Raw genomic sequence first — 13,953 nt, forward strand, 5'->3', positions numbered from 1 at the left:
CTCCTTGGGGAGCTCCGGTGTTGTTTGTGAAGAAGAAGGATGGCAGTATGAGACTGTGCATCGATTACCGAGAGCTTAACAGAGTCACAGTGAAGAACAAGTATCCACTGCCGAGGATAGAGGACTTGTTTGACCAGTTGCAGGGAGCTTCAGTGTTCTCCAAGATCGATCTGCGATCTGGTTACCATCAGTTGCGTGTTAGGGATGCAGATGTGTCCAAGACTGCTTTCAGGACACGATATGGGCATTACGAATTCTTAGTGATGCCATTTGGGTTGACCAATGCTCCAGCGGTTTTCATGGATCTCATGAACCGAGTCTTTCAGCCGTATTTAGATCAGTTCATCATAGTCTTTATTGATGATATTTTGATCTATTCTAGGAGCATCGAGGAGCATAGACAGCATCTTCAGACCGCATTGCAGACTTTGAGGGAGCATCGGTTGTATGCCAAGTTCAGCAAGTGCGAGTTTTGGCTTGAGCAGGTGGCATTTCTTGGCCACATTATTTCAAGAGATGGAGTTGCAGTCGATCAGTCTAAGGTGGAGGCAGTGCAGAATTGGGGTATTCCGAAGAATGCTTCAGAGATTCGCAGTTTCTTGGGTTTGGCAGGGTATTACAGGAAGTTCATCAAGGGTTTTTCCTCTATCGCAGTACCCTTGACTTCCTTGACCAAGAAGAATGCGAAGTTTATCTGGAGTTCAGACTGTCAGAGGAGCTTCGATCAGCTGAAGGAAGCACTCACTACAGCACCAGTGTTAGCGATGACAGTACCACATGAGGAGTTAGTGGTTTACACCGACGCGTCTAAACTTGGTTTAGGCGCAGTGCTTATGCAGTGTGGTAAGGTTATTGCGTATGCGTCGAGACAGTTGAAGATTCATGAGCAGAACTACCCGACGCATGACTTGGAGTTGGCAGCAGTGGTCTTCGCTTTGAAAATCTGGAGGCACTATCTTTACGGCGAGAAGTGCAAGATTTTCACCGATCACAAGAGCCTCAAGTACTTCTTCACCCAGAAGGAGTTGAACATGAGACAGCGCAGATGGTTGGAGTTGGTGAAGGACTATGATTGTGACATTAGCTACCATCCGGGTAAGGCTAATGTAGTGGCAGATGCTTTGAGTCGGAAGTCGTCAGTGGTATCATGTTTGACTGTGCAGTTACCACTACAGACCGAGATTCAGAGATTTGGTTTGGAGTGCTATCCGAGCGGCCATGCACCGAGCTTGTCAGTGTTGACGGTGCAGCCAGTTTTGAGAGATCGGATTAGAGAGGGACAGTCCACTGATGAGGAGTTACAGTGATGGAGACAGAGAGATGAGGCTAGAGGTAATCTCTTGTATACAGTGGAGGATGGCATCGTTCAGTACCGTGGTAGGATGTGGGTACCGAACGTCGATCAGTTGCGAGCTGAGATTTTGACAGAGGCTCACGCATCTCCGTACTCCATTCACCCCGGAAGTACGAAGATGTACAAAGACTTGCAGCTATTGTATTGGTGGCCCGGTATGAAGAGTGACATCGGGAGAGTGGTGTCAGAGTGCTTGACTTGTCAGCAAGTCAAAGCAGAGCATCAGCGTCCAGCAGGACTTCTTAGACCTCTCCCTATTCCGGAATGGAAATGGGAGAATATTACGATGGACTTTGTGGTTGGCTTACCGAGGAGTGCCAGAGGGTGTACAGCGATTTGGGTGATTGTGGATAGACTCACCAAGTCAGCTCATTTCTTGCCGGTGAGGACTAACTATACTTTGACACAGTATGCAGAGCTTTACATTAGAGAGATTGTTAGACTGCATGGCATACCAGTGTCTATTGTGTCAGACAGAGATCCGAGATTCACATCTGCGTTTTGGAAGAGTCTGCACACGGCTATGGGGACTAGGCTTCTGTTCAGTACAGCATTTCATCCCCAGACAGATGGTCAGTCTGAGAGAGTGATCCAGGTTCTCGAGGATCTTCTGAGAGCTTGTGTCATTGATTTTCGGGGCTCTTGGGAGACTAGACTGCCATTGGTGGAGTTTACCTATAACAACAGCTTTCAGTCGTCTATAGGTATGGCTCCATATGCAGCACTTTATGGGAGGAGATGCAGATCTCCGGTGCATTGGGATGAGGTTGGTGAGCGGATTTTGTTGGGTCCGGAGATTGTGCAGCAGACAGCTGACATCGTGACGCAGATTCGAGACAAGATGAGGACTGCGCAGAGTCGGCAGAAGAGTTATGCGGATGCCAGACGACGCGATTTGGAGTTCGCGGTAGGTGATCACGTATTCTTGAAGGTGTCACCTATGAAGGGAGTAGCGCGTTTTGGGCGGAGAGGCAAGCTTAATCCGAGATACATAGGGCCATTCGAGATCTTGGAGCGAGTTGGCACGTTGGCCTATCGTTTAGCTCTACCTCCAGGGCTAGCGGCAGTGCACAACGTTTTCCATGTATCCATGCTTCGGAGATATGTCTCCAATCCGTCGCATGTGTTGGATTTTGAGCCCTTACAGTTGCCACCAGATCTTGTTTACGAGGAGAGACCAGTGCGGATTTTGGCTAGAGAGGAGCGGAGGCTTAGGACGCGGGTCATACCGATGGTCAGAGTCCAGTGGCTGAATCACTCGGAGGAGGAAGCTACTTGGGAGACCGAGGCTGACATGAGGACTCGCTACCCGGAGTTGTTCGGGTAAGTACTTTAATTTCGAGGACGAAATTCAATTTAAGGGGGGGAGAATTGTAACACCCGGTATTTTTAATTACATAAATCCGCCTGCATAATTAGGATATTTAATTATTTAAATTTATGATTTATGGGTTAAATAATTATGTGAATTATTTGTGCATGATTTAATTTATTTTTAAGCATTTAACCCATAATTAGTGATTTTTATGATTTTTAGTATTTTTATTATTTGATCGCGTAGACGGGACCGTGGACGGACGAGATGACAACTTTCGAGCCAAATTATTTTATGAGCCTTTTTGGAGCCTTTAAATATTATTTTGAGTTTTATTATCTCAAAATTTTAAGTATTTAATTTTATATAATTTTAGGAGTCCATTTTATTCAAAATTAGCCATAATATTGACTTTTTAGTATTTTTAAAATTTCCCTAAATTAATATTTCGAGATTTTATTTATGTTATCAGATTTTTAAATGTTTAATTAAGAGTTTAAGTGGTATATTTAATATTTAAAACTTTTTATCCTTATTTATTTAACCTATATTTTAATTAACACAAAAATTAAACCTAATCTACCCCAAACCCCTTAGCCGATCGTTCACCCCCTTAGCCGCCTCCATTCTCCATCTTCATCTTCTTCCTCAAGCCTAGGAGGTTCCATAGCTCAAATCTTTTAAAGCTTCGAAGGTGTGTTCGCCCCGTCGTCCCGGAAACGTCCTACGTGCGTTCTAATCAACTCCTACGGTGAAAGGCATGATTTTCTTCTTGTTTTTAACATCATATCAGTATATATTATGTAGGTTAAGGTAGGCATGGAAATTCTTTTAGAAACTTTTCAGAAAATCGTTTGAAGTTTGTTGTTGGTGCATTGCCTTCGAATTTCATAGCATGTTCACGTCTTCTTCCTATCCATGCATGGTTCGGCTGATGGCTAGGTCTCCGGGGGGTGTGGGAACGTGGTCTGGGCTCGAGTGGCTCGAGTGGTTCGAGCCAAACGAGCCCAGGTGGTCACCTTGTTCAGCAAAGGGTTCGGCCGAGTAGCAGTTAGGGTTTTGGGTTTGAGGGGCTTCGGTTCGATGTAGGGTAAGCATGGGGTTGGGACCTTGGTATGGTTCGAACCGGCAGGACCCTGGGGAGGTCCTGCCGGCGGCGCTCCGGCCGGTCGTGGCCGGAGCAGGGCGGCAGCAGGCGTTGAAGGCCTGCTGCCCAAGCTTCGGCGGCCGAGAGAGGTAAGTAGACTAGGGTTTCGGTTCTAGGGTTTCTAGTGGGTTCCGGGTCGGGTCTTGGGTCCGGGTCGGGTCTAAAATAATATGGGTTAAGTTAAGTGGGTCCGGGTCCGGGTTATTTTAGTTGGGCTCGGGTATTTTTATTTTTAAGTTTTTAAGTTAATTAGGAATTAAATGGGCTAATTAAATTCCCAAAAATTTAATTAGTACCATTTAATTTATTTGGAGTCCATTAAATTATTTTGGGTTATTTTATTTATTTTTGGGCCCATTGGGCCAGGGATAGTGCTATTGGGCCTAAGCTAGTGTTAATGGGCTTGAGTGTAGGGCCAGCAGTCCAGAACCATCCATGAGAAAATTTGCATGTGTCCTGATTATATATTTAATTATTTTTATGCATTTGAGTTATTTTAATATTTATATGTTAATAAGAAATTAAATTAAATATATATGATGGACACACATTTTATTCAAGTACATGCATTCATGAAATAATATTTTATGCATGATTTAATGTTTAAGTTGAGCAATAAAAATATTTTATGTTGGAAGTTGAAGTAGTGTGACAATTTAAGGGGGATTCGTCCCCATATGATTGAAGGGCAGTTTACTGCCAATTTAAGAGGTGATTCGTCACCGGCCACGTACGTAGGTTTCCACGCTGATCAGTATTTAATGTATGATTTAAGGTTACACTACGGATACAACCATGCTATGTTAGAAAATAAATTGCTCAATATTGTTATGTATTATGTTATGTATTATGTTTATTTAAGTAAGTCATGTTATGTAATTTTTTTAAGCATGCTCATTCATGTATATGTATGTATTAGTATTAAATTGGTTTAAATTATTTTAAACCCTTGTTATGTTAGCATGTTGGGCCTCTAGGCTCACTACACTGGTATGGTGCAGGTGAGTACGTTGAGGATGACATTGTACCCACCGGAGGCGAGGACGTATGAGCATGCATGCAGTGGCCCCGTGACCGTGAAATATTCTGAGTCGCTATGCATGTTATTGTTCTTGTCAGCATGATACATTTTTATTATTTTCAGTGATTGAGGGTCTAGAATATTTATTTAATATTTTCAGTGCATGCAAACTTTTATTTACTTATGCAGTATATTTTTAATTAATGTTTGACTCAGATATTTATTATATTTTTAAGAATGCATTTTTATTTAAGTATTTAATTGTTTATTCATTTTTAAATATTTTTATTCTGTACATATTTTATTTAGTAAGTATAAAAAAAAAAAAAAAAAAATTCCGCATATTTATTTATTATAGAGTTAGGGTCGTTTCATCCATCAACGCAGGCTTCGATGCTACAAAGAGACAGAAAACTGAGTTAATTATCGGATTATATAAATACAAAAATTAATTAGCGGACCCTTTGTCCCCGCTTAAAGTGCATCACGTGACCCCTAACCTTTGTCTTCATTTCACTTTCGACATCATGAATTTTGGTCCACTTTATATTTATTTCAATTTATATTAAAAGAATATCTTATTCTATTTTCACCGCCATAAATAATGATATTATATAATATATTAATATGCTCATCCATTGTTATATTTTTTCATTAGCAAACAAATTGGTGCGCGATTAGCGTAAATATCTATCATTATGTGACTAACACAATAAATTAATACATGAAATTAGACTAGAGTAGGCAGTAGCTCGAGTAAGTCAAATTCGAATTCTATTTGGTTTGTCTCGAGTTATATTTTTTAACATTATCTAAAGTGTATGTGTAAATTCGACTGGATTATTATTTATTATACTATTACAAATACTTCTTATAATAAACTTGTATTATTGAATTTCGATATGGATATATTTCGGTTTTTTTTAGGTATTGCTTGATTAATGATAACCAATGTTTGGTTTGATTGTTTTGTAACGGAAAATCTGGGTTGGGATGGGTTTCTCCATAAATGAACCAAACAGGGGATTTAATTATTAAAACAAAACATTAAAATATAATCTAGGATGACGAATTTTTGTAGACTATTTATTTTAACATCTTATAAGATAATATTTAAAATATATTTTTCATACTCATTTTCAGAACTTGAAAATGTTTATATATAATATATTTGTTAATAAATACATTGAGCATTTCAAAATCCATCACATTAAAGTAGTGTACATAACTTCTCCATTTCCCCATAAAGATTTTAAATGCCCTCACGCTTCTTCCATTGAACGTACACTATTTTTTTTTTCAAGCCTACAAACGAACGGCATTAATAAAAGCATTGTTTGTAATAATAACTGTGAGGAAAGAAAAGTGTTTTTTTTTTAATAAAAAAATTATGGTTGGAAGTTACACGTTGAAAGGTATTCCATATCTAGTCTCCACCCACCACCCAACTCCATGGAATAAATTTCAAATACTTGCAGTAATGGAAAGAGATTTCGATGATGTTACATTCTCTATCGATTTAACCAAATGCAATATTTTGATTAATGGAAGAGAGCTGTCAAAATGATCTTTTGAATTGACATATTTTGGATTTCGACTATATATGAAGAAGTAGTTAAAATTGAGTTTAGATCGCATAAATTTGTTGGTTCTTTGTTATTAGTCGCTCATTCATATTATTGGTATGACTTTAAATTCGTATGTATTTTTCGATATCATACATCTGTTTTTTCATACATAATGTCAGTATTGTTACGAAATATGATTAAAGAAAAAGGCTATTGCAAACACTAACTAAGAAAACTTAGAGAATAATTAATTTGTTTATTCGATAGCTCTATCATATAGAGTCATAAACCAGCTCGATGAACCCTATTTGAATTTAAAAATTTGTAATTCTAAAAAAAATGTTAATTACTTTTTATAAAATAAAATAAAATTTACACCTCTATCCGCGTGGGCCTACTTCTCATAATTTTCAGCAGACTTTGCTCATGCGACATGTTTACAAGGCTTTGAACTGAGTCGGAATTTGTTCTATTATAATAGTTTTTGTGTAAGATCATTTATATAATTTAGGAAGTGTTTGCAATAGATTGTGATTTTATTGAAGTGATTAATTTATAAATTATAAAAAATTTAAAAAAAATCAAAAGTTGATAGTGTTTGAAAACAAATGTGAAAATCTAAAAATCAAAGTTGGGTAATGTTTGATAAATAAGTGATTAGAGTGATTTTAGCAATGACCTTCTTATTAAAATCACTTTTGGAGAATCATAATCATCACATGACTAGCTTTTGGATTTCAATTAAGTTAAGCATAAACTAACACATAATCTAGATTTAAGAAAAATACAAAAATAATTTTTTTAAACCAAAAGCTAATAATTATTTTTTTTAATAATCGCAAACACTCCCTTAATCTCTAGTATAATCCGTCTCTATGCATGGTTAAAAAATTTCCGTTGTATATACATGTGTCACCGTCATAAAGCATTTGCCATTTGAATTGATATTATATGAAATACGAATTTATTTGATGAGGATTGTATTTAAACTTGTAGATATAGAAATTTGGTTAGAAGTCCCACATCTTAAGAGATCAATTTTCGTCAGATGAAAATACTATAAATAATATGATTCCGTCAGGAGAACAAAATCGATTCTCTAAGTTTGATTTTGGATCTTACTTATGGAGTGATTTATGGAGTGTTAGTAATCACTTAAATGATTGTTAATTTTTGGCTTAAAAAAGTTATTTTTGTGCGTTTTTTAAACCCAGATTATGTGTTAGCTTGTTTAACTTAATTGAAATTCAAAATTTAATCATGTGGTGATTATGATTTTCCAAAAGTGATTTTAATAAGAAAACCATTGTTAAAATCATTCTCTTAGATTTAAATGGATGTGATGAACTATGTATAATGAAGTATTTATCGTTTTATAGAAGATAAGATGTAATTGAAAATGTCAAAAGTATAAACACATCAATTAATCCAAACGTCACATTACAATCGATCCTGATCAAATACTTGTTATTTCACCATAACAATATGGTGAAGCTAAAATGCCAAACATTTAGGGAGTGTTTGGTAGAGCTTTTATAAAATGCTTCTTAATTTCTAGCTGCATAGAAGTGCTTTTGAGTGAGCTGCATAGAAGTGCTTTTGAGTGTTTGTGAATAAATTCTGTTTTAGCTTCTACAACTTTTTCCCAAAAACAAGATGCTAAAATTTGATGTTTTTTTTTTGCTTTTATTTTTTATTTAAGGTATAAAATTACAAGTTGACACATATATCCTTAATAAACTTATCATATTACATATGTTTTATTATTATTTTTTAAATATTTTTTTAAAATTTTAGATTGTTATTACAAGTATTTTTTTTAAAAAAAATATTTTTTAATTTAAATTATTATTACAAGCATTTTTTAAAAAGATATTTTTTAAAATTTTACATTATTATTACAAGCATTTATTTAAATATATATATATATATATAATATATTGAATTTTCATACATTTTTGTACGTATCTTGTATATTTATACAATTTTTTTCATTTTTTATATTTTTATTTTTATTAATCTTATATATTTTTTCAAGTATTCATCTTATAAAAAATAAAATATTTTGATAAAAAAAATTCATAATGCAAAATAATATATAAACTCGTTTTTTATAGTATGAGTATCAAAAATTAAAAATCAAATAAGTGTATGGTTGTCATTTAATTAAAAAATTAAGGTTGAAAGCAATTATTTTTCAAACACTAAACTTTAGCTTGTATTATTTTTCAACTTCTATTTTCAAACACTCATTACTTTAGCTTCTCACCAACTTCAAAATAATCTCTGATAGAATCACTTTTAAATAAGTAAAAGCTCTCCAAAACACTTACACAACCTGAATTTCTACCACTTTATTTCCACAAATTTGGATAGTCTGATCAAGAAAAATCGATGTATATGGTCAATCACTTATTATTTTACTAAAATACAAAGATTTGTATTTTTATTTTTATTTTAAAAAAAAAGATTAATAGTCCAAACAAGAGGCAGCCCGTGAGTGAGTAAACGTAATGTTGAAGATAAGATTTGTGTTCCCGATTAGCGGCTGCAGTGAATTGCAGTGCGGTTCGTGAATTGCGCCACTCTATTGACCAACGGTGCTTGTGTGAACAACAAGAAATACTTGTACTGTAGCCCAGGTTTCCTGTTTTATTTTATTTTTTTCTTTTATTTTTATTATAAAGAGAATAATTTGTGAGATTAAAGCCTGAGTACACGTGATCAAAGGTAAATAACTCGAATATATTCCACTTTCACCCGACCATATTTATTTTATTATTTTTCGTGTTTGATTTGGAAGAAATTAAATTGTAGTGATCATTGTTTTATCCTTTTTTAGAAAATCATGAGTTATGGGGTTAGGGTCTTAGGGATTGCCCATTAGGGCGGTGGGATAGACTTCAAATTGATTTTATCTTTCTCCAAATTAAAATCGAATTGATTGAAATTTTTTTAATAAAAAATGAATAAAATTAGGTATAAGGCCATAAATAATTCCAAAGAAAAGTTTAAGAAAATTTAAAGATAACAAATAAAATAGTAAACCGATTGTTTTTTGAAGTCTTTTTCCAAAACAAGGGCCTAAATCTAGTTACCCAAACTTTCCTACATCCGTGACTTCGATTTTGATATCCATGATCGAAATGCTTTCTATATGATGATGATCATCGCATTCCAGTCTTCTTCTATCTTTGGTCATTCATCCATCTGATATGTATCTTCTATCTTCCTATGCTATAGATAAAATAAGTAAATGATGGGTAATAAATATGATAAAATAGGGATGAATGAATATATAGAGATTAATAATATTGTTTGATATAGTTTTAAGTTGTATGATATTGTTTATGACTATTTTATAATATCTTAAATACTTTTGCAAAATCAAAACTAATCGTGATCGTCAACTAACATAATTGAAGTTTCATCATGTCATGTTCATTATATGAGTGTAAAAGAGTTGTTTAATACAACCCACATATAGCATCATTATGCCCCAATAGATAAAAATAGGAAGACCACAAATTAGACAAAGAACATAAAATTGCTCAAACTCAATTCATCTTTGAATCAAGAATTGGACAAATTTTGTTTATTATCGACTGAAAGTTATCGCGACGATTTTAGTAGTCAATAAAAGAGGTTGCATGTAAAGTATTAATCAGAGTGGTATTGATCAGAGTGTTTCGAACATCATGAAGTTCGGCACAGTGAACCATATATATAAACGACGTTGATATTTTATAAATTATATCAATTCAAGACGGGAGAGAGAATGAATCAACAATTACGTATTTTGTTTCGATTATATAATTTTATTTTTTTTACATGGATTAAAAAAAATTATTGGTAAAACAAATTTTATATAAAACTTCTTATTTTATCTTTATTTAATGTAAATTATTGCATAATTTTTAAGGTTTAGTTAATATAAATATATTAGTAAAAAAAAATATTATTTATGGTATATGACTATATATTTAAGACAAAAAAATATGTAATATATAATTGAGACGGTGGAAATATATTTTTTGATATTTTTATAAATTGTCTCAATTCAAGACGGAAGAGAGAATGAATTAACAACTATGTTTAATAAAAAAAATATATTAACATTTTTTTAGAAGAATTAATTATTTTAAAAAAAAAATCAACATACCAAAATATTTCTCTCCGACTATATTTTTATTTGATAAAAGATTACATTATGTTTACCGATTATTTAAAAAATGAAAATGTTGATCGATTAATTGACAACGCACTCTCTTTCTACCTATCTGTCTTCCTTTTTCCTCCTTTTGTTGCAACGCAATCATTCACATACAGGACAAACTACAAGTGTCCCCACTTCACTCACTCACCTCTCCATGGTTTCCCACACACACTTCGTCTTCTTCAAGCCTCCAGCTCCAGCTGTATTTTTATCCAGCACTATTTAGCCCAGACCCGTTCCTCCCTACGAATTACACCAACATAATGGCCAAAAGATTTGATCTTTACGTGTTTTGGATTCTGGCTTTCATTCTGCTTGCGTGTTCTTGCCATGTTTCTGTCGCTGTTACGGGGACGAGAACTTACATTATCCACATGGCGAAATCCAGAATGCCTGCCGTTTTTGAGGACCATTCTCGTTGGTACGACTCGTCTCTGAAATCGGTGTCGGGCTCGGCGGAGATTCTGTATACGTACGATAATGCGATTCACGGATTCTCGGCCCGGATGACGCCGGAGGAGGCTGAGTCGCTGGAGAATCGGCCTGGGATTGTCTCTGTTATGCCGGAACTGAGGTATGAGCTTCACACGACTCGGACGCCGTCGTTTTTAGGATTGGATCAGAATTCTGCTATGTTCCCGGAATCGGAGTCTGCTAGTGATGTTGTTGTCGGTGTTTTGGACACTGGTGTGTGGCCCGAAAGCCCGAGCTATGTTGACACTGGCCTCGGGCCGGTTCCGAGTTTCTGGAAGGGGGAATGTGAAGTTGGAACGAATTTCACTAAATCCAACTGTAATAGGAAGTTGGTTGGAGCCAGGTTTTTCTCTAAAGGTTACGAGGCAACTCTAGGCCCGATTGATCAGTCCAAGGAATCAAAATCTCCGCGTGATGATGATGGCCATGGCACGCACACCTCTTCCACCGCAGCTGGATCGGTTGTCACCGGCGCTAGCTTGTTTGGGTACGCAGCCGGGACTGCGCGTGGGATGGCACCTCGTGCTCGGGTTGCTGTGTACAAAGTCTGCTGGGTCGGCGGATGTTTTAGTTCCGACATTTTGGCGGCAATCGAGAAGGCCATAGACGACAATGTTAATGTTCTGTCGATGTCTCTCGGCGGCGGCGTCTCCGATTACTTCAGGGATAGCGTTGCGTCGGGGACCTTTTCCGCCATGGAGAAGGGTATTTTGATTTCTTGCTCCGCTGGTAACGCCGGCCCGGGTCCCTACAGTTTGTCCAATGTAGCACCCTGGATAACCACCGTCGGTGCCGGCACTCTTGATCGTGACTTTCCGGCATATGTCAGCCTCGGAAATGGGAAAAACTACTCCGGCGTTTCGCTTTACAAAGGCGACCCATTGCCTGGAAAAATGCTTCCTTTGATTTACGCCGGAAACGCAACCAATGCCACCAATGGTAATCTCTGCATGACGGGTACACTTATTCCTGAAAAAGTCGCCGGAAAAATCGTGCTCTGCGACCGTGGGGTGAACCCAAGAGTTCAAAAGGGCTCCGTCGTCAAATCTGCTGGCGGCGCAGGGATGGTTTTAACCAACACCGTGGCAAACGGGGAGGAGCTGGTGGCAGACGCCCATCTTCTTCCAGCCACGGCGGTGGGGCAAACCACCGGTGAAACGATCAAATCATATATATTCTCCGATTCCAACCCAACCGCCACAATTTTCTTCGAAGGCACCAAAGTCGGAATCCAACCGTCGCCCGTGGTGGCCGCTTTCAGCTCCAGGGGACCAAACCCCATCACCGCACATATTCTGAAACCCGACATGATAGCACCAGGTGTCAACATCCTAGCAGGATGGTCCGGGGCCGTGGGGCCCACAGGCCTCGCAGAAGACAGCAGGCGCGTGGAATTCAACATCATCTCCGGCACCTCCATGTCCTGCCCCCACGTCAGCGGCCTAGCGGCACTGCTCAAAGGCGCGCACCCCGACTGGAGCCCGGCCGCGATACGGTCGGCGTTGATGACCACGGCCAAAGTCGTCGACAAAAACGGCAAATTAATCGAAGACGTCTCCACAGGGAAACCATCCACGGCGTTCGACCACGGCGCCGGCCACGTGGATCCCGTCTCCGCGCTCAATCCCGGCCTCGTTTACGACCTAGACGTGGACGATTACCTAAACTTCCTCTGCGCGCTCAATTACACCGCCGACGAAATCAACGGCCTGGCCAAGAAGAACTTCACCTGCGACTCCAGCAAGAGCTACAGCGTAAACGACTTCAATTATCCTTCATTCGCGGTTTCCCTTGGGGATGCTACTACCCTGGGAAGCGAAGTTGGTAACTCTTCCAAGACAGTGAAGCACACAAGAACGTTAACAAACGTGGGATCACCTGGAACGTACAAGGTTTCGATTTCGAGCAGTGATGCCTTCAAGGTATCAGTGGATCCTGATGCTTTGACATTTAGTCAAAGCAACGAGAAAAAATCTTACACGGCGACGTTCACCGCGGTTTTGCAAGAGCCGGCGGATGCTGAAGAGTTTGGGAGGATCGAATGGTCGGACGGGAAACACGTCGTTGGGAGTCCGATCGCTGTGAGTTGGACATAGGCTGCTCTACCGAAGGGAAGAGTTTAATTTACATTATATTTTAGTTGCTTTTCAGTAAGTATTCTGTTTAAATCGTGTTCCGTTGATTACATTATCAAAGGATTCCATCATCAATCTATTTAAAGATTAGTATGTTGTTTTTACTCATCGGATAGGCAAAGTGTGAATCGAAAACATATTGGTAAATGCAATGAAACCGTACGTTTAATGCACATTTCCATTGTAACTTTGTAGTTTGTAGACCATGGTGAAACGAGTTTTGTTTCGTTGGCCCCAAAAAGACATGCTACAATGGATCATCACCTGCGCTCCTAACTTGAGAAATAATTCCACATTTTTCATAGTCAATCAACTTGATTTGATGTATCATTTCATTTGCCAAAATCTTGAAACTCGATTTTAGTCACCCTAAAGTGGTGAAGGAATAATGCTTTTAAAGCTAGCATGAGTTTAACGTAAATTTTTTTTTTATGTAGCGGACTTAATTTTGGGGTTAAGAGAATCACAAAATGTTTTTATTCGTATTCGATTCATTAAAAAATATTATTTATATATAAGTTGAGTCGATCCATTTCATAATCACATATCGTTTATTTGTGAAACTGTCTCATAAAACACGAGCTCTAGAAAAATTACAAGACAAACGTCATTTTCGTGATGCATGTGTCATTGCTTGGTGAGATGAAATCATTACAAGAAATGAAAGTAAGTGTTTGTGGGTGTAGAAGTCTAATATCGCTAAACCAACCATTTAGATGTTCA

At 37.4% G+C, this 13,953-nt stretch overlaps 1 protein-coding gene across 1 annotated transcript; it reads left to right on the top strand.

Moving 5' to 3' along the window:
• Positions 1 to 10,685: 10,685 nt before the first annotated feature.
• On the top strand, positions 10,686 to 13,318 carry LOC140879840 (subtilisin-like protease SBT1.7). Its single transcript, XM_073283764.1, has one exon. The coding sequence runs from the start codon at positions 10,885 to 10,887 to the stop codon at positions 13,189 to 13,191; it is 2,307 nt and encodes a 768-aa protein (XP_073139865.1). The 5' UTR covers positions 10,686 to 10,884; the 3' UTR covers positions 13,192 to 13,318.
• Positions 13,319 to 13,953: the final 635 nt, after the last annotated feature.

Source organism: Henckelia pumila, chromosome 2, assembly GCF_033568475.1.
Source record: "Henckelia pumila isolate YLH828 chromosome 2, ASM3356847v2, whole genome shotgun sequence".
Lineage (NCBI taxonomy): Eukaryota > Viridiplantae > Streptophyta > Magnoliopsida > Lamiales > Gesneriaceae > Henckelia > Henckelia pumila.

Coding starts and splice junctions, on each gene's coding strand:
- LOC140879840 (XM_073283764.1), top strand. CDS start 10,885: ATGGCCAAAAGATTTGATCTTTACGTGTTTTGGATTCTGGCTTTCATT.